General features: G+C 37.9%; 1 protein-coding gene across 8 annotated transcripts; it reads left to right on the top strand.

Annotated features, from left to right (window-relative positions):
• The first annotated feature begins 10436 nt into the window (after positions 1-10436).
• On the top strand, positions 10437-14431 carry LOC138132893 (muscle LIM protein 1-like). 8 transcript variants are annotated; one of them, XM_069050594.1, is made up of 9 exons: positions 10437-10594; positions 10775-10904; positions 10965-11124; positions 12032-12158; positions 12393-12489; positions 12616-12700; positions 12991-13287; positions 13344-13476; positions 13531-14431. In XM_069050594.1, the coding sequence occupies exons 2-9, from the start codon at positions 10790-10792 to the stop codon at positions 13993-13995; spliced, it is 1479 nt and encodes a 492-aa protein (XP_068906695.1). In that variant the 5' UTR covers positions 10437-10594; positions 10775-10789; the 3' UTR covers positions 13996-14431. The 8 variants fall into 8 exon arrangements, 7 of the variants coding, with proteins under 7 accessions (XP_068906695.1, XP_068906694.1, XP_068906696.1 ...); XM_069050593.1 differs by lacking the exons at positions 12393-12489; positions 12616-12700 and adding exons at positions 12208-12304; positions 12779-12875; XM_069050595.1 differs by lacking the exon at positions 12393-12489 and adding an exon at positions 12208-12304.
• The last annotated feature ends 5385 nt before the right edge of the window (positions 14432-19816 follow it).

Below are 19816 nucleotides of genomic sequence, written 5' to 3'. Positions count from 1 at the left end.
CCTGATCCCTTTACATAGCAGTTGAAGGTGCACGCATTGGGGTAGGTGTTGCCGTCGGAGGCGCACACTGGGGTGTAGATCTTCGAACACACGCAAGGACCAACGGTCGAAGAGACTTGTTGACAGACCAGGAAGAGAAGAGCTGAGACGAGCACTAGGTTGCGGAGGTTTCGAAGAGCTGCCATGTTAAACACACAATTTTGTCGAACTGATTGTTTTACTGCAATATCTGACACCAGGATTCAAGTGATCAAGAGATAAAAGGTGAACTACGGATTGTATTGATTAGGCGTGACACTTGCGAGTTATCTATTTCTGGGAACGAGTAGATTCCAAATTAGCGGAAAATGCGACGAGGTACACTTGCCAAACAAATTTCCTCCAGCTATTTTTGCTCGATGGTTTGATACATTTCGGCGGGTGGTGTCGCGTCTCTAAATTAACACCACTTCTTATCGATTCATCTTCAAGATCGAAATTTTATCGCCAACTGGTGACGTTACAGCTCGGTCTAACCTTTTGACATGTTTGACATAACTTGACAGTAGAGTTGCTCAACAACGACCTAGAGCTCGAGCTTTCCAGATTTTTTTCTCCGAAATCACCTTGAAGTCCTTTGCCTATTTTTGTTTTGGTATAACTACCGCCGTAAAACTGTAACGTGTTATTACTGAACCGGAAACGTTCCCATAAAACGCCTACGCATCGTTATTGTCGGTCATATCCGATGGAAAAGTCGGACAATTTGCAAAATTCAATTCGACGTGAATCAGACGTTGGTGTCGAATTTGTCAAAATATTTGGCAACGCTTCTGAAGAGGTCGATGCAAATAAATGTTGACCAATCCGGATTTACTATCGAAGTAGTAAATAGGGGGCCACTACGGCGTTCTATTTTGAGCCAAGTCGACGAAGGTGGGACGAGTCTTGGAAATGTCAAAATTTGGACAAATTTTGACTTCTTTGGTTGAGTTTTTGCAAACCAGATAAAACTTGTTTATTTGCTGTTCTTAGGACATTTTCTGCGCTCTTTGACCCAAATTGAACAGAGTGGGTCTGTTTATAATTGCATATGATTTGTATATTTGAAAGTAATAATTTGAATTTTCGTGCCAAGGATTTGAGATATTATTAGGCGAGTAGCTTACCAATTCACCTGCACAGTGTTCGAGTTACGTCAAAATATTTCGGTTTCGACACTGTAATAAATAAGGTTCTTGCATTGCATTCCCTTTACGCTAAATGCGAACTTTAAATAAATATCTGACAATTTTGTAATTTTTGATCAAAATTGAAGCACAATATCTTTTTTAGCATATCGTAATGAAAGTGGCACTTTTTTACACACAAAATCGTAGTGAAAGTAGCACTTTTTTATACGAAAAATCGTAGTGAAAGTAGTACTTTTTTGTATTATTTTATTCCATCTCCTTGGAGATGATTGTCAAAGCATACCTATTTTTTGTGTGTAATTTTTCATAAATCCTTTTAGACCAAATTTCTCAATTTACATCGATACCCAAAAAAATAGTGTGTACAACACGTTATGAAAGTTTCTTTTTTTCACTCATTTGCTTGATTAACTCGGGCTACGCCCTCGTTAATCAATCTGCAAATTCGTGAAAAAAAGTATGACTTTCATAACTAGTTGTACAAATAACAACATATTTTTAATTCTGATATGTAAGTATGTACATACTTACTTTGACAGAAGAATTTTTCCTTTTCAATTTCAAAACATAAATTAAAGAAAAAACCACACCAAATCGGAACCAAAGGGTTTGATTTTTGAATGAAATCAGATTTTCCTGAAAAACTTGTGTACAAGTTGTGTAAAAAATAAATCTTGTCGGAAGTTTGTATACACAAACATTTCTTTCGTCAGAGAAAAAAGCAAATGTTTAAAAAAACTGTTGACACAGCAACCATAAAGATAAAGAAGCAGAAAAACAGCTTCATTGCAAAACCTGCCGGATCATTAGAGACAACAACCTCTCAACAAGATGTTGCTACGCTTGGCAAATCAATAAAAATACCTGTAATATCGACACATCACTCGATATTTTTGACGATTTTGTTTCCACTTTACTTTTCAGAATAAACAAATTTGAGAATTTTTTCGTATCCCACCTCCACCCGGCGGCACGGCAATTTTGCCGGAGTACATACACTATTACGGATAATACTATCAAGTAATAGTGCAGTGCTTATCAACATAATTACCGGCGTCTCGCCTCCACATTTTGACTTTTTTGTGTTTTATGTTCTGTGTCAATGTTAAGGAATTTCCTCACGATGTGACATGAGTATAATAATATACCTTTTTGAATTTCAACCACCAATGTGTTCTCTAAGTCCAAAATTTTTAAATTTTTAAAAAGAGATTGCGGTACTATTCCTGTTGCTGAAATTATAAATGGTAAAATCGAAATTTTTTCTAAACACCAAAGATTTCTCATAGCAACGGATAGTTCTAAATATTTATTAATTTTTGTATTATATGTTTGTGTTATATTGTGTGAATTTGGAACAGCTATATCTAAAAGATATGCTTGCTTTTGTTGTTTATTTAAAATAATAATGTCTGGTCTGTTATGCTGAATGTGAATGTCAGTTAAAACTGTGCGATCAAAATATAATTTGTAATTGTCATTTTCTAAACAACTTTCTGGTTTATAAATGTAATGTGGTTGTGTATCCTTTAATAAATTGAATTTAACTGCTAAATTCATGTGTATAATTTTTGCGAATATATCATGACGTTTTTTATATTCGCTTTGAGCCAAAACGGTGCAAGAAGAAATGATGTGTTCAATGGTTTCCCCTTCAGTTCCGCAAATCCTACATTTATCGATGATCGATTGTAAACCGCATATGTGTTTTTTATAATTTCTTGTATTTATAACACGATCTTGTATTGCAAATATAAAACCCTCAGTCTCAGGATGAATATTTGATTTTTTAAGCCATGCATGAGAAGCTTGAATATTAATTTCTGGCTGTTCTAGCTCTTTAAAATATCTCCCATGTAAAGACTTTTGTTTTATATTTGCTATAGTGTCAGGTATATTTGGCTCAACAATATCTGAAATTACATTATCACTTAAATTTAAAGGTGTGTAACCTTTATCCGCTGAAACCAAAGCATTAAAAAAAGTGTTATCACGAGCTCTATTGAGAAAATAATTTTTTAGTGAAGCAATTTGATTGTGTTGTAGAATTTCTAGATTTGAAAAACCCCTACCACCATTTTCGCGTGGTAAATTAAATCTTTCAATAGCAGATTTGGGGTGATGTTTACAAAATTTTGTAAAGAGAACTCTAGTTTGAATATTTATATTCTGTAAATTAGTTTTGGACCATTTTATAACACCAAAAGAATAGGTCAACAATGGAACAGCATATGTATTAACTGCTTTAATTAAATTATTACCGTTTAATTTTGATTTTAAAATAGATTTAATTCTTAAATAAAATTGTTTTTCTAAATTTTCTTTTATAATTGAATGTTGAATATGATTTGATTGATTAATACCTAAATATTTATAAAATTCTCCTTTATTTAAATTTTTAATGATTTCTCCTTCTTTAGTTATATATTCTAAATTTTCGTAATGACCACGACATATTGATTGCGTTTTACACTTATCAATACCAAAACTCATTCCAATATCAATTGAAAAATTTTCAGTTATTGTTAGTAAAGATAAAATGTGATTCTTTTTAGATGCATAAAGTTTTATGTCATCCATATAAAGAAGGTGATTTAATTTGGATAGTGTGGTATTATTAACTCTAATATTGAAACCATATCCAGTGCTATTTAATAGATTTGTCAAAGGATTGATGGCTAGACAAAACCATAAAGGACTTAAAGAATCTCCTTGATAAATTCCCCGTTTAATTTGAATAGGCTCGGATTTTAATTTAGTATTGTTTATTGATAAATTTAAAGTAGTTTTCCAAAATGTCATAACATGGGATAAAAAGTTAATCAAATCCAAATTAATTTTATAAATTTTAAGAATTTTAATTAACCATGAATGTGGTACTGAATCATAGGCTTTTTTGTAGTTTATGAATGCGGTACAAATATTTCTATTATTTTTTCTAGCTTGTTCCATTATTACCGTATCTATTATGAGTTGTTCTTTACAACCAAAACACTCCTTAACACAACCTTTTTGTTCTTCATTAAGTATATTTAATTTTTGACAATGGTCGTAAATTATTACTTTAATGCAAGATGTCATAAATTATTTTTGTTACTGTTTCTAATATCATTCTGTACATTTATTCTACAGCGTGATCAAAAAGGACTGTTTGAGTTGGCAGTACTGATTTTTACTTTTAAATGGTATAACTGGAGTTACCTACTTCCGGTTGTTGATGACTTCACACTTGACTCAGTTGACAGCTCAAAATGTTTCTTTGTACCGTTGATTTTTATACATTCATAACCTACAATTTTATCGCTGTTGATTTCACGTCAAATATCTGTCAAAAGACGTATCCGGTTGCAGTATTGCAAACAGCCGAATAACAAAATGCTCTTAATTGTATGGCCAACTGAAACAGTCCATTTTGATCACCCGGTATTTACGAATTATTATAAAAGTTCTTATTAGCCTGTATATTTCCCCTTTTTGTTTTTCTTTTTGTTTTATTTTATTGTGGGTTAAGTAAGGTCGCTTTTGGGTTTAACTTGGCCCAATTTATCCTTTAGTAGAGGTTAAATACAAAAAAAATTTCTAGTAAAAGTTCTTTTGTTTTTGAGATATAAAGCATTGAAAATTTGCTCGAAATTTCCAGTATATTTTTTCTTTTTTTCTCAGTTACTTCAACGTAGTAGCGTACTGGAAATTTCGAGCAAATTTTCAATGCTTTATATTTGTTATTATTATTGAATTCTTATTGAATAAGTATATTTCAAAAACAAAAATACCTTTACTAGAAAAACATTTTGTATGTAACTACTGATCTGTTTTGATATGCATTTCGAGGACAGCCTGTATATATCTTGCTACTGAAACTCCACTCCTGTACATTTGTTTGCAATAAAATTTTAACTAAATTTACTTCAAACTGTCAATTAGTGCCAACTAAACTTATATTCAAAATTTGGCCACACTTCAAATATGTAAAATTATACAAAGTGTTTTCATTTAAAAAAACAAAACCATACTTTGAAAAATCTCACACTGAGGACACCACAACAAAAAATCAAAAACAAAAAGGGCAAAGCTCTTCCTAGCGAGCCACACATTTTCCAAAACAAACAAATTCGCGTTGACTTCTCTTTCAAATTCCACCCTGTATATTTTTGCAAAAGAAATTTTCACCCAGTGTATTTCGCACATCATCAAATAACTATCTATCAGTTAATGCCGGCGTATATTCAAAATTTTGGACAAACTCCAAACACGCGAAAATATACAAAGTGTTTTCATTTAATACAAGACCATTAGCGATAATTTGCGAAATATTCAAATTAAAGTGGGGGCTAAAAAAAAAATTAAATATACAAACATCTGACGGTCTAAACTTACTTTGGAAATTACAACTCAAAAATAAGAAGCCTGGAGATAGAAATTTAAAAAAATAGTTGGCGTTGACAATGAAAAGGCGCAACCGGTCCCCGGTTTGCATTGTTTCTTTCTGGTGTTTATTTTTTTATTGTCAATAAAAGACAGAGTGTTAATTGGGTCGTGATGAAAAACAGGTCCTAGTAACGACCTATAAACCCGGAGAGTAATGTCTGCCGGAACCGTTATACCGTGTGTTCGCCAATTCCACAGCGGCAGACGGTCCGTTTGATGGAGTATAGGGGGCGATGTTTGGATTAGTGTAAAGTATAGGTAAACACCCAGTGAAATGTTTATATCCTATTTCACGGCACATGCAACATGTAAAATTTCAGTTTTCACATATGTAGCCGCCCACGCGTCCCAATTTTAGCCGATCTCCCTTTGAATAATTCTACTTTATTACATAAGTGCAATAATTCGAAGCGAAGAGACGCACCGAATTCCTGAAATAGTCACAACTGAAATAAACACGGCATTAATTAGTCCGGGCAGGAATAGCCGGTGAGTCAATGAACTTTCCCGATTTCGGGGGATTTTTGAGAACCGCCCCCGACCGCAAAAAAAATTTCTGACTCAGTTGGAGCTTATTTCGGGCGGCGGAGTCACGAAGCTCGCGGGGGCACCGTCGATGATTTATCGCCAAGGCTCCCGATTAAATTGGAGTTTGGCAAAGCCGGTCCTGGCGGGCTCCACGTCCCAATCGGTTATGCAGAAATGCCGTTTTTGATTCGCGTTTTCGCCCTAAATTTAGACCGTGAATAATGGAACCGTTGCCAAACGGTTCCTCTCTATCGGTTTTAACGTAAACGTGACTCACTGGTCCGACACGGAATTTATTTTTGAAAAGGCGATATTGCGTGGGCACCACAACAACACCACTACACAAAATTTTACGACAACTGCGACCGGCTTGATAATTATTTTAACACCTGACCGGGTACAGAAATATCAACGATAATTCACTCCGGGGTTAATAAGCGGCGACAGGTCCAGACGTGTGTGGGACCGACCTCTCATTGGCCGGATCACAATGCAAGCCTTCTCGAAATAAATTTCATTTTAAAATGCGCCGCGGTCGAGAGGCCGCAGGACTTTTCTCGACTGCGCTTACGTAATCATTTTTCAAAAGTGTTTTGATGAAGAAGTGCACGAGCGTCCGACGCATTTTCCGAAAATAAAGCAAATTTTGAGGAATCGACGGATCGCTTTGGGAAGAATGCTCCGGCACATCTGGAATCTTCCGAATTTTTAAAAATAGCTCCGGTATTATTAGCGTTTGGAAATTTTCCGTCGAGAAAGTTAGTTGCAAAGCGCGGGCATAAATTTCGACGATAATTTGATTATGTGGCGAAAAAAATAAAATAAAATTTGGTATTTGGGAGTGTTTATTTTTTGCGCTTCGGAGAAAATATAAATTTTTGTTTATTTGATGAGGTGTTTGTTTAGAATGGCGGTATGTTGGGCGGGTTTTGGAGATTAGAGATGATCGCGTTTTAATTCGTTGAAGTTTCGAAATTTGGTTGTTTGTAACAAACACATTAATCTTTGATTGAGCTATCTTAAATTCTCAGTTGCACTATTAATAGAGATTACTGCGAGAACGGCGAAATTCACAAGTTGAGCAATTTTTTGCTCCTTAATTTTTCAAAATTTTGCAAAGAAAATACTGATTTTATAATTGCTGAATGTAGATACATTTTTGTAAAATTACACATTACACATTAAACACATTAAAAACATTGAAATATGCAATTCATTTTTACATTTTTGAAAAATTTGATAAATTATTATTTATTTTGATAATCTGTTGAAAATGTTAAATGAAAATAGAAACTTTAAATTTATTTAGATAAGAGTCGAAGAAGTTACATTATGTAAACACATTATTGAAAAAATGCCTAGAAAACATTATCCTGAAAAAAAATTGATTTCTTTCTCCGTAAAATAATACACTGACCGGTACAAAAAACGACTCATGATTTCTTTAATAAATGATCTTGAAATTATATTTGCGCTTATTTTTCTTTATTATAGTTAAATTAGGATATTTTCAATGATCGGGAGTGCTAAGGTCACCATGGCAACCGAACTGTTTTGTTTAAATAAATTATTAGAAAATTTGCGCTACTTCCATGTTGTTTTTGTCGGTTGATTTACGTGTTAAAAGATTTAATTTGACAATACGAGATACTAATTCAAAATGCTGTTCAAATTTTGGCAATTTTTCATAATATAAATTTTTTTCTAAAAATTTTTTTTAAGAAGACAATGAATTACTTAATTACATATATTAATAAAATTCAAAGTAAGTCGTTTTTTGTGCCGGTCAGGTTATGTTGTGTTGCAGAAGAGAAGAAAAGAAGTTTTTTGGAATTCATAAAACTGATAACAATAAAGGTTTTTTGATTTTCGAATATCTGTTGCAAAAAATGCCAAAAACCGAAACGATAATTTTAAAAATAATCTATTATACTACAAAAACAAACAAATATTTTTGAAAAAAGTCTAATACAGACTAACATACAACAGTAGCAAGATACTTTTGAAAGCACTTTAGCACAAACAGCTTTTTTACAAAAGTCAAAACAGTGAAAAGAATATTTTTGAAAACATTTGTAGAGGTATTTTCATATTTGGTGGCGGAAACAAAAGACTGAGAAATGTCACAAAAATGTATTGTCAGTGTGAAATTTCTCATAAACGCCGTAAAAAGGAATGTCTAAGTAAATTTACATTTTCGCTAAATAGATTGAAAAAACAAATTCTAAGGAAACCAATTTTTGTCAGTGCTTCAAAAGGAAAAGTTATTCTCATATAATCAAACGCATTACAAATTATTTCTCTAGTTCGACGATGAATAACTTTCTTATTGCCAATTTGCTGCATTTTTGTCGAAATCACGAACGTCTTTGAGAAATTTGACACTGACAATACAAATTTGTGACATTTCTCAGTCTTTTGTTTCCGCCACGAAATATGAAAATATCTCTACAAACAATCAAAATTGTTTGATTTTCGAAATTCATAAAATAAAAATATGTAGTATTTTACACTTAAAATATTTTTGAAAAAATTTCCAAGACAATCAGATCAGGATAACCAAGATGTTTTTAAAATGGAAAATGAAAAATTTATTTGTATAACAATCTAATACACTACAAGGTGTAGCACAAATGAAAAAACGTTAAAGGAATCAAAACCGTTTAATTTTACAAATTTTCTAAAAATACAAAATCAAATGAATAATTTTAAATTAATCACTATCCTACAATTGAAGCGGTTTAATTTTTCAAAACTTTCTAATGGTGCTAAACAACTGCGCGACTTTTTCAAAATATGTCTGAATATTTTACAAAACAAATAATAATCTAAATTATGATAATAGTTGTTAAAAAATGTCCAACAAAAATCGATAACCAAAAATCACTTAATTGTGGATGTTTTTTTGAAAAAACAATAATTTTATAGTTGCCCTTGGCATTATCTAATATAATATACACAGTGTAGATTTACTAAAATAATTACTTTGGTGATAATTAAAGTGGATAAATTTTTCAAAATTATTAAAAAAAAATTACAAGTTTTTTGACTGAATAAAACGAAAAAATTTAGAAAAATTGACAATTTAAAGATTAAGAATAAATGAAAATTCTGATTTGTCAAGACTTACAGATTTCTTGGAGAATTATCTATGGGCTAGAAGTCTTTGAAATTGTATTCTTTAGTAAAGTTAAAAGGGCTTGAAAGGGAGCAAGCAAGAAGGCAAAGTGTTTAATCAAAAAAAGAGATTTTTTATTCTAGGGTATTAGTAAAGATACTAAGAAACTCTTGTGGACAGTAAAAAGTTGTCAAAATTTACTGAATGTTTTTTGAAAAAATTTTCACAGAAATTAAAAATTGTTTGCGGACACGAATAACTCTTGAAAAGTGTATAAATTTAGATTTTTTTTTTGTATAAATGCAAATTGTGATTCATTTGAGAATTGAAGAAAAAAATTTGAATTGGCAATCACTGTAACAATGACACAAGTGTTTTTGCACCACTCACATCCGTGTGATACCGTGAGACTGCAAACTGCACTAGAAAAAGGAGTATTCCTAGCGCCGTGGTAAAAAAAAACCTTCTGAGAGCGACAATCCTGTCACCATTACGTAACAAACAACTCCCTTATCTGTTAAAAGCTGGGCGAAGTATGTCAGCGTGTCAAAAATAATCGAAGAACACAAATAAAAAAAAAGTCCGAAAATAATTTTTTTAAATCGAATTATTTTTTAAATATAAACCGGTAACATTGAAACTTAAAAAAAATAAAGCAAATACAAAGATAAATCAGTGGTATTTATTATGTAAAAAATTTGAAAAGTGGGTGTTTCGGCAGTAAAATCGGCGCCACGCCGTAATTTTTATCGAACGCAAGAAGCGCAAAGAAGCCGGTAATAGATTTAGTTCCTTCGCACATCGGACGCTTCCAAAATACCACCGAAAGAGAAGATGCTTCTGCGGCGGTGTAACATGAGCCCTCGCACAAAACCCCACACTTTCACTCGAAAGACTTTCCCGACTGGATTTCCCTCTGGCGTGAAAAGCGATTGTTCACGTGTGCGGCCGTAAAGCGTGCATCACAACAATAACCCGTTGCCAAATACTGCATAGATGTTAGAAAAATCAGCGATGACTAAGTCGGAATATTTGCGCGATGACCCTTCGGCCATCCCCCGCCGCATTTCCCCCAGGTGCGCCGGATCAAATTTCCGCAAAAGGTGCGGTTTTTATCGAAAAAGTCCATCTGTCATCCTTGCATCCACCGAAAATAGAACGCTGCTCAAAAGGCTATTCCCAGCACGTTGACTATGATGTGTCCCACCCCTCCAGACTCGGTCCTGGGGTCGTGTGCAAAACCACTTTTATAGACTAGGAGCTGCCGTTTCTGGCATTCGAATTTCAGTGGTTGTAGTGTAAGGACACCATCGAGGACCTCTCCACCGACTACTCCGATTCCGACCAGGTACGCGAGTGTTACAGTGTCCTGCAGTGCCGACAGTGCTTTACCTGCGCCCTTATTTGGTAACCGGCGCTAATTTTAACCCGGCGTCGTTGTTGCATCACGACGTTGGAGCGGCGCCAGTTGACCTAATAAGAGTCGCGAGGCATTCGGTTTCGAAAATCGATTTTTCCAAAATTCCAGGTCGACTAGATCAAGATGCCTTTCAAGCCTATCGAAAACCCCAAATGCCCCAAGTGCCAGAAGTCGGTCTACGCCGCCGAAGAGCGCGTGGCCGGCGGCTACAAATGGCACAAGTCCTGCTTCAAGTGCGGTAAGTAGAACGACGAGCGGTTGTCGCCGCCCCCGGTACTAGTCAAGGTGTGCGCCGCAGGAATGTGCGGCAAGATGTTGGACTCGACCAACTGCACGGAACACGAAGCCGAGCTGTTCTGCAAGAACTGCCACGCCCGCAAATACGGCCCCAAGGGGTACGGCTTCGGCGGTGGTGCCGGCTGTCTCAGCATGGACACCGGTTCCCACCTCCAGCAAGGGTGAGTCTCTTGTTTTTGTCTGCTGTCTGTTGAGGTATCGGTCAAGGCTACTCTATCATCTCCGTGTGTAAACTTGAGGGCTCTCTTGTCTTTCTTATCTTGTCGTCGTGCCTGACTGTGCAAGTTAACATTTCTGATGGCGACGCTTGCTTGCGCTAATCAGAAGTGTTGCTTGGTGAAGCCGATGCCGAGTCGATAACCACTGTACTGAGTGTCTATCAGAGCATGACTCGCCCTTTTCTCTATCGTAGCTCCTAAGGGATCATCCGGGGACAGAAGGGCGGCCTCGTCGACAAACACCAGCCGTCGCCGCCTCGCAAACCTACTCCTTCCATCCCACGTATAATTAATTATATGTTGTGTTATATTTATAGATTTTAAAATAACAAATAGGTTACTGTTTATAAAATTTGTTTTACATACATGGTACAAACAATTCGATTATTATTTTGTAATAATTGAATCGTAATAAATCACGTCAAAAATTACACGTTCGTTTCAAATCACACGATACCTCGCAAAACACTAAACAAAGTGGTGTAGGTGTTCGGTTTGTCTCTTATTACTCACCCCGACACACCCTTACCATCTAATCCAACAGCGAGCAGCGCCACCAACGGTGAGACATAGATGATTTAAGCATGGCTAAGGCAACCTGCTCTCTCGCTATTAACATAGTTGTCATTTTTGTCCTTCCCTAACTCCAGTGATGGGATAAGGAAGGTGCCCTCAAGTATCACACTAGTTGTAGACCGACTTTACCTTCTCTCATTACGACTCTCATATCTTTTCTATTTTGATTAGTTCATTTTAGGCAGCAGCGCGCTTCAACGCATTCACTTGCTTTGTTTCTAACACGTCACCGTGTCAAGGTTTCGGTTAATCGACCCGATTTTTCTCTTTTTAGCGACGACATTGTTGTATCCCGAGCCCCCCTTCTGCCCAAGGCCATCGCTAAGGCCCCCGAAGGCGAAGGATGTCCCCGATGCGGCGGCTACGTTTACGCCGCCGAACAGATGCTAGCCAGAGGAAGAGTAAGTTCCGAAAACCTTCTTCTTCGCATTTCTCTAAAATTATGACTAGGGCTGGCACAGATTTTGTTTTCGTTGTAAAAATTGCACCCGGTGGTTGGACTCTACATCACATTGTGATGGACCAGACGGGGAAGTTTATTGCAATGGTATGAGCCCTTCGAGTGCCCCCTTTTCTCGTTCACTGTCTTCGTCGCATGTGTTGTGCCGTCTGAGTTGTGTTTTCTCTGTGTTTAGGCCTTCCACAAGTCCTGTTTCAAATGTGGCGTCTGTGCTAAAGGATTGGATTCTGTTAACGTCACCGAAGGTCCTGACAAGGATATTTACTGCAAAGGTGCGTGCGAGCACTCTCTGGTGTGGTCGACGGAGACGCAACTGAGTGTTGCGCTTCCGTCGAAGCATGTCTTACTTACCTAAGTACCTCCGGGTGTGCCTCGAATGATACTGTGTTGTCCCATAGTTTGTTACGGAAAGAAATTCGGCCCCAAAGGATATGGTTACGGTCAAGGTGGTGGCACCCTGCAAAGCGATTGTTACGCTAATAGGTCAGTATTGACCCCTCCCGCAAGCCCTCGACCTGCTGCACTTTCTAAAGATGATTTTTTGTCCGTATATTCCGACAGCTTGCTATGCTCAACGCTTTGGTCCTCGAGGAATCGGTCACGCTGGCGGCAATTTCCTTGGGCTAATGTGCGATGCTTTGGACCTTGAATGGCAGAGGTACCTCAACTGTACTGTCGCACCTCTGTCACCCGCCTAACCCCGCTTTCACGCTCACCACCCAATAACACTCCGGAGCTGATGCGTCGCGATCTGACGGTCGATGGGCTTTTAGTGACGCCGCCCCCAAGACCACGGTTATCGACACCGCGTGCATCAAGGCTCCACCCGGCCAAGGTTGTCCCCGTTGCGGCGGCGTAGTCTTCGCCGCCGAAGAGGTCCTCGCCAAGGGAAGACCTTGGCATCGTAAATGTTTCAAGTGCAAGGACTGCACCAAGACCCTTGACTCCATCATCGCTTGCGACGGACCCGACAGCGATGTCTATTGTAAGACCTGCTACGGCAAAAAGTGGGGCCCCCACGGATACGGGTTCGCTTGCGGCTCAGGTTTTCTGCAGACTGACGGCCTGACGTAAATATTCCTCCTTTCTCTCGTCCTTCAAACGTCACCACCTTAATCAATTGCAGCGAAAACGAGATCTCTCAAAATCGACCCTTCTATAACCCCGACACGACCTCTATCAAGGCCCCTCCCGGTCAAGGTTGCCCCAGATGTGGAGGAATGGTTTTCGCCGCCGAACAACAACTGGCTAAAGGAACGGTGAGTCCTTCCTCCCAGTCCTCACGTTCTCTCTCACGCTCTCTTCTCGGACAGATGTGGCACAAGAAATGCTTCAACTGCGCCGAGTGCCACCGCCCCCTCGACTCGGTTCTAGCTTGCGACGGCCCCGACCGCGAGATCCACTGCAGGGCCTGCTACAGCAAGCTGTTCGGCCCCAAGGGCTTCGGCTTCGGTCACACCCCCACTCTGGTGTGCGCCGACGGCGCCCCGGCCGCCATCCAAGCCGACATCAGACCCAACAGCGGCCACAAAGCCGCCCCCGGTCAAGGGTGCCGCAGGTGCGGCTATGCCGTCTACGCCGCCGAGCAGATGCTCAGCAAGAACGGCATCTGGCACAAGAGGTGCTTCGCCTGCGTCGAGTGCAAGCGCTCCCTCGACTCCACCAACCAGAATGACGCCCCCGATGGAGAGATCTACTGCAGGGGCTGCTACGGCAGGAACTTCGGGCCCAAAGGAGTCGGATTCGGAATGGGCGCCGGCGCACTCACGATGGCTTAACTCAATCCGATTCGACCCCCCGGCCAATTAGATTGGCCGGGACCCGTTTACAACGTTTTAGCTTGGTTTTAGCAGGAATAATATTCTATTAATACTAAAATGATGCTTGAAGACGCATATTTTTTTGGTGGATGATTTTTTTGGAATTCCATTTTGATAGAGGAGACGCCTGACAGGGAACAAGACTCGAACGGCTTATTCCGTTTATAACCAGTTGTTATAAGATTATGAAAGACTTCCTCGAACGACCAGGGTAAACCTGAGATTTTTTGTACATATCTACACCGGCCACACGTTGGTCTATTTACAGCTTTGCGCTTCGCTACTGTACTCGATTGTTTTTATGCTATTTACAACGTAAGTCATTTTTGTCTAGATGTATTTTAATTGTACATTATGTTTAATAAAAAGCTAATAAAGTTACCTAAAAATCGAAGCACTCTCTATACCTGACCCCTCCAAAACAAAATCAAACGACAATATTTTCAAGTTTCCACAAAATGCTCAGTTCAAATCTTTGTTAAAAGAAGCAATTGTACCATAGCTGATACAAAAACCGAAGAAGCTGTACTGTTTTCTCAATTTCGTAGTAGGTCGTAAACTTGTATTGCATATTAAGTATGAGCGATTAACGGACACCATAAAACCATAAAATTTTACGACCAACAACCAAATTGAGAAAACAGTATGTCACACGAAATTTGAATATTTGAGAGTGCAAAAAATATTATAAACAATTCGGGAGGTAACTAATATTAACCAGTCTCGGACTCTATTCCTAGACCTCGCTATCGCTCGGGCGTAAACACGTCCTCGACTGGTAAAAATTAGTTACCTCCCTTAATGTTTAAATAACTAAAAATGTTCACTCTACGCTACAACCATTACAACAAATAGATCCGCCGCGAAATTTAAAAAAATGGAAAGAGTAGGTTTACACGTGATGTTCTGCATGTCTGCATTTAGGAAAAACGAAAGAAAACTTCAGTATAGTGAGAGTAATATATATATATTAGGTTTTATTAATATACAGGGTATTTCACGAATGATAATGTGCCCGACGGAATTAAAAATGCAACCCACAATACATTTTCGAATTTCCGAAAAAAGCTGGCTACTGAAATTAAAGTATCCAGCTTTTTTCGGAAATGGCTAAACACAAACAAGAGATTATTTAATGTTGAATGCATGAACAAAAATTACCTCTGTATCATTTTCCATTTTGTAATGTCACTTAAAGTCTTCATTATGCTAGATTGTTGAGGCACCCACTCACTTCACAAATTCAAAAAAATCAACAAAAAATCGCAACGGAACAGATCAAAACAGCACCACGATTAAAATTAATGGGCCGTATAATTTCCCTTTCATTAAAGTTAAAGAACGTCGTTAAATTGTTTTGTCTCTGTCTAACATAGTGCTTGGCATATACTCTCACTTTGTCTAATCAATTATTTAGCTAATGAAAGGCTTAACGAATGGGAAATCATACGCCCCAATAACTTTTAAAACCAAAGAATCGCAAAACAAAGCTCTAAAGATGAAAAACCGCAAATCTAAAGTCCATTTTTTTTTTTTTAATTAATTGTCAGTGTCAAAATTCCCTCAAAGAGCAGGCCGTATCACCCTAAAACCTTTCATTTCGGAACACCTCTATCTAAAATCTCCCTAGATCAGGTTTGAGGTTATGTCAGTAATTTTCAAATGTCAGAAAAGTTTCAGGTGTAACCAAATTTTATACCAAAAGACAAGAAATAAAGACCATAATGACACTGAAAAGTACAACTGAACATATACAGGAAAATAGGAATTTATTTAATGGGTAATAGGTATAAGCAGTTTACCTATTCATCTTTAGAATCTAACCCCCAATCGTCTCCCGAATATGATTCTGCGGAAAGTTGAATTATTATTGAAAGAATGTCCTCAATTGGTAGATTTCCCACCAATTATTTCCAGTCCTCTCTAATCAGTTCCTCGCAGTGACGAACACCATTCAAATTATAAAAGAAAATACCTCGAATATGATGTGTGCATCTTTACTGCAATTTAGCATGGTCGGTTTTTCTCTCTGCATTTCTTCACGTAATCTAATCATAGCCAATTTTTCTCGTTGTGTTAGATCCTTGCTTTCGGAAACTCATTTAACTTTTTATTTTTATTTAAATGTAATTGCGGCTTCACTAGCGCAAGCGCCTTCACAATTCACATCAATGACTGACATACAGTTGACATTTTACGTTGCCAACCTAATTATTATCAAATAACCAGTGGGTCATACCAACCTGACAACACTTTGACAATTGATTATAAAAAAAAACAGACTTTAAATGCTTAAACTAGGTACTTGACAGCACTGACAATTTGAAATGTCATATAATTTATTTGTCGCGTGGGTTTCATAACAACCAATGAGAATCAGTTGCGCGAATGTTTAAAGATATTGCCAACACAATCTATGATACTTTGTTAATATTTTAATGTTGTGGTTTGGGGATTTTTTTATCTAAGGATATTTAAAAAACGGCATTCTATCAGTGCACGTAGTCTACAAAAAAAAGATAATTTGGAATTTTGAAGGCGATTTAGACACATTCAAGAAGCAACTAGTTGAAAATTTAAATGTTCAACGAAAACCAAAATACCGATAAGACAAAGATATAAACTATGAAAAAATGGCGGACAAATTTGGTGTACATCTGGTTGCCTAACTTGCAGTAGCTTCACAAGCTAATCGTCTTGTTTGTTGTCTTTTTGTCACAAAAACCAATAAATACAGAGAGAAATCAATTGTGACTGCCTGGTGTGCAGGAAATGCAACGCGAAACGTTGTGTATAATTAGTTGCATACTTCACAGGCGTCGCGTTTATTCAAATGATAGCGAACTGTCGCGTCCACTGAAAATGTCACCTCCGTGTCGCCAGATGGCGAGAGCGTCGTCGGAGGAGCCTCCATCCCCCGGTTCCAGTGCACCCCCCACTGAAAAAACATACAACACCGTTTCGCCACCTCGAGTAATTTAATAAAAGCATTCGGTCGACGTCCGTAGTAAATTTTAATGAAAGTTGTTGTTAGAGCTCTTATATTGCAATGGAAAGTGGAAAAGCGGTCTGTTCGGTCATTACATATCCATGGTATTGCGTTCTGAGCCCCAGCGGTAACATATGTTAGTACAGTGGCGTAGATAAGGGGGGGGTCCAGGGGGTCCGGACCCCCCCCAGAGCTCATCCATATTCTTTCACAACTGAATAATACTTTTTTTAAAATGAAGGTGGCAAAAGTTAACTAACATTTCAGCCTGCTAAAAATGATAGTGGCAAGAAAATACTTTTACTAAAATATTTTTTTCACAACTTTTTTGACAGTTTAGTTTAAAAATTTTTCCAACTTTGTTCCAAAAATGGTTTGAATATTTTCATCTGAACAAAAGTTAAGAGGGGGTATAAGTTTTACCATGCAATTACCTTTGGCACCTTTGCACTGTACCTATACATAAAGTATTGAAAAAAAAATCACGATTTAAAAATTGAAAGATCGACTACATAAAATGCATTCACGTTGTTTTGGCCTAATGGGAGGCCATGGAAATGTTGCATTTAATTTTAGTAACGGTGTCTGTTGAATTAGGTTATATTTTTTTAAGTTTGAGGTTATAAATAGCGTCAATGTCTAGTGCATTTTTGTCAGTTTTACTACTTTGCAATAGAAGAATACTCAGACATCGCGGGAAATTCAGCAACATGTTATGTTCATTTTAATAGGTCCGCATGTCAGGCACTTTAGTGACAGAAATCAAACAGTGTGTCCAACGTTAAAAAAATTAATTATGGCCTCTCGTTATACCAAAACAACGTGAACGTTGCCTGCCTGCCTAAGTACTGTCGCGAGCAATAAATTTTGGTCGTCAATGTCATTTCAAAATTTGGTGTCACAAATTAAAGAAAAATCCCTAGCGGATTATGTCCACGTCAACAAAGTGTAAAAAAATGAAAATTAATGTCATACGACATGATGATAGGTTATGATATTTAGGTACGACCGTTTTACAATGTGATCGCGGACCAGGACCAGATTTGCGATATCGTTTGGCGCTTTTAAAATTGGTGAAGCAAAAAAAGACTTATTGAAATGATGTTTCTGGTTTTATTTCTCAGTTACAAGTGCGATATAGAACTAACAAGGGTTTGCGTTAGGGGGGGTGGTAACCCCCACCAGTGGTAGGGCTAACGGCCTGAACACAATGGACCATTTAAATTGCGTCAAAGAATGACATTGATGACCAAAATTTAATGATCGCGACTATACGTACGTATTTGTTTAAATCATGATCTTTTTTTAATTAAAACAGCATAATTTTTGGCGATTTTTTTCCGTGCTGGACTATTTATCTAAAATTGTTCTTTGAGGTTTTTTTTTTTTCAACATGAGTATAAACAATAAACATGTGTTCCTTCAAGTCGTATTGTGATAATTTCATATTCTAGTGTTATAAGTAGGAAACTACATTGAAAACCAAAAACTTAATGCAAAAGTACGTGGACCCCCCCCAAAGCAAAAAGCTATCTACGCCACTGTGTTAGTAAAGTCATTTCTTTTTATTGACTGCCGTACATCGCACACCTACTTCGGCCACATTTAGGGTTGCTCCTATTGTCTGGATCTTTTATTCTTGTGGTACTTCGGGGGGTTCGGAATTAGATATACGGCCGGCGCGTTCGGCGGTTCTTCCGCTCTGCATAAATGATAAGGGTGGGGGCGTCGCGCTAATTGGAGCAATGGGTGAAAAAAAAATGGAAAGGCGGGGGTTCCCCCCGACTGTGGGTTTCGAGAATTTCCGTTTTTTTGGGGGCGGCGGACGGTTGCATGTAATGGCGGTATGATGTAATGCGATGTGTAGAGAATGCAGTAAGAAGCAGGTTCGGGCTCTTAATGGATTCCTCACTTCCCGGATAAGTGCGAGTTCTCGGCGCCCCGTCGCCGTCCCTCGCCCCGCCGCCGACGTCACATCACACATCCTCTAAAAGCCCAGTCAGTGTTAAGACCTTAGCTTTTGAAAGAAATGCCCTCCGGACCCCTCGCGCCGCCGCTCTGCGATACTCTACTCAAATCTTGTAAGTTTCTGTCCGTTTTAACGGCGAATATATCAAGGAGGGCTTTTGCTTTTACGCCACCAACTTCATGTATATTTGCATCTTCCACACTTAAGCCGATATTTTCGTGTTTGAGCTTTCACGTGAAACTTTCAGCATACGAAACGCTTTCTCTGTTGATTTATTTGAAGAGCGCTGAAGGGTTCATTCCATTATGGAACGGTGGGACTGATTTCGTAATTTTCCGACGGCGCCAATCGATACATTAATATTTTGGGGTGGCGGACGAGCGGAATGCGCAAATAACAACGGCAAAGATTAGGACGGCACGGTAAGTGGAGGATGATCCAGATGTTGCAGCGGGACCGTTCGTTCCGTACTTTTTACAAGCGTAATTCAGAACGTTACGGCCCCGAGAGCTCCTTTATGTTCGAAACGTCGTCAATTCGAGATAATTCGAAAAATTAGATACCTACAGCTACAGAAAATTGCCAGTGCATAATCGAAAGCTAACGATTTTACAGGACATTAAACATTTATGTTTGCCGGCACGGTGAAAACTTCTTTAATTAATCTCGCCGAGATACGGTCAGGACCGGATTTAAGAGCTTGTTTAGTACATGATGGCGTCCTGTTTCCTCACAAAGTGCACTTAAATTACAATTATAACACTTCGAATTAACGCGGCTCGGATGCATTCGCAACTTTGTACACACAACTCAAATTAACA

Source organism: Tenebrio molitor, chromosome 6, assembly GCF_963966145.1.
Source record: "Tenebrio molitor chromosome 6, icTenMoli1.1, whole genome shotgun sequence".
Lineage (NCBI taxonomy): Eukaryota > Metazoa > Arthropoda > Insecta > Coleoptera > Tenebrionidae > Tenebrio > Tenebrio molitor.
This window is presented reverse-complemented; position numbering and strand designations above follow the sequence as displayed.

What these genes read in the sequence shown, in the direction of transcription:
- LOC138132893 (XM_069050593.1), top strand. Translation starts at nt 10,790, where the DNA reads ATGCCTTTCAAGCCTATCGAAAACCCCAAATGCCCCAAGTGCCAGAAG. An exon ending in AGATGCTAGCCAGAGGAAGA is followed by an intron (nt 12,159 to 12,207) that starts GTAAGTTCCGAA and finishes AATTATGACTAG; the next exon opens with GGCTGGCACAGATTTTGTTT. An exon ending in AACAACTGGCTAAAGGAACG is followed by an intron (nt 13,477 to 13,530) that starts GTGAGTCCTTCC and finishes CTTCTCGGACAG; the next exon opens with ATGTGGCACAAGAAATGCTT.